At 41.6% G+C, this 1,379-nt stretch overlaps 1 protein-coding gene across 1 annotated transcript in view; it reads right to left on the bottom strand.

Moving 5' to 3' along the window:
* Positions 1 to 6: 6 nt before the first annotated feature.
* The window catches only part of mv (lysosomal-trafficking regulator mauve), a 27,503-nt gene continuing 26,130 nt past the window's right edge, over positions 7 to 1,379 (bottom strand). The window contains exons 20-21 of the mRNA XM_017616519.1: positions 933 to 1,291; positions 7 to 877 (exon numbers count right to left, since the gene is read on the bottom strand). Coding sequence (XP_017472008.1) covers positions 14 to 877; positions 933 to 1,291 — 1,223 coding nt within the window. The 3' untranslated portion in view covers positions 7 to 13. The remainder of the gene's footprint in view (positions 878 to 932; positions 1,292 to 1,379) is intronic.

Genomic DNA, 1,379 nt, shown 5'->3' with positions numbered 1-1,379 from the left:
TTGTGTGTTGAACTTACTTATTCAGATCCCAAATAACGGCGATTCCGTCACGCCCTGCAGAAACCGCTATTTTAAATTCAACCGATAAACGTATACTCGTCACCTCATCGGTGTGTCGCAGCAGAATTGTGGGTCCATTCCATGTCAGATCGGCACTATCCCGTTGTAGTCCATCTGACGTTGTTCCCATTGTGGAACACAATAGTGGTGTCGTATGGCTGGTATCTCCTTCCTCTGCATAACTTTTAGTGGTCAGTTTGCGAAATGCCGAATTGTAGGAACGCCGAAGACCGCGAATGTAATTCTGACGACTTTTCACTATACGGTTGTTCATGTCTGTGGTGCTGCATTTATATATACTTATACGGCCAGACTTGTGCCCGAACCAAAGTTGATTTGAATTGGGATCGGCACCACATGCAGTAATATCGTCGATAATGTTGCTGCGCAGAATGTTTTTCGGTTTGGCATTTAACTTATTTAGTGGCTGGATACGAACAATGTGATCCTCATAATCCCACGATATGACATTGAATGTATCTACTTCAGCACCTTGCATGATACAAGATTTTGTTGGTAGACCATAGACAACATTCGTGTTGTTGAATGAAACCAAATATTCGGCGCCAGCAATCTTGTAAATATTACCAAGCGTTGGCGCATGCAGCTGTGGCGATCCCAGATAGACACCCCAACGCAGACCTCGTACGGTGGGAAGCACATCCTTAGCGCCAAGACAATAGTTCAATGATTTTGTCTGCGGATGAGGATTTTTGAAAAGCTGCCTAGGCATTTGTCCATACGTTTTTATCATGGTTTCTACAGCTTTCCGTTCTATTGGGTCCGAGGTAATGGATGCCAAGAATGATGGATATGTCTAAGAAATTTGAATTAATTTTAAATGAAGAGCTAAAGCGCAGCCAAATAATTACCGCTGGATGAAAAACATTAATGGCTTCAATTGCATTTTCACCCGACTGTTTATAACCAAATATTAAATCGATCCACTGATGTAGTTGGTTACGAGCCAGCTCTGCTTCTAATGCTTGCCGATGTATGAGTACGAATAGGCGAGCATCACGAAGACACCAGGGCGGCAGCTGTACATCTTCCACACGTTCGCCATTTTGACGACAACCAAAATTAAATCTTTCGAAATTTTCAAACATTTCTGGCAAACAGAAAAATTCTGGTATAAGCTCCTTAACATCAGTAGGACTATCTCGACTTGCCAGGTTCCAAGTGGTATTGAGAGAGTGAAATGTTCGATCGGGTAAATCGAAATTATTGTCTGAAAAATTTGCAGGTTGATAAGTTTTCGTGTTATCTGAATTGCGGATAAGTAATAATAAGGATTATTATTTGGAAAAGTACATATC

The sequence above is a fragment of the Rhagoletis zephyria genome, unplaced genomic scaffold, assembly GCF_001687245.7.
Source record: "Rhagoletis zephyria isolate East Lansing unplaced genomic scaffold, Rhagoletis_zephyria_1.1 Rzeph_scaffold_01221, whole genome shotgun sequence".
Taxonomy (NCBI): Eukaryota; Metazoa; Arthropoda; class Insecta; order Diptera; family Tephritidae; genus Rhagoletis; species Rhagoletis zephyria.
The sequence above is the reverse complement of the archived record's forward strand: the minus strand, read 5'-3'. Positions and strand labels throughout refer to the sequence as shown.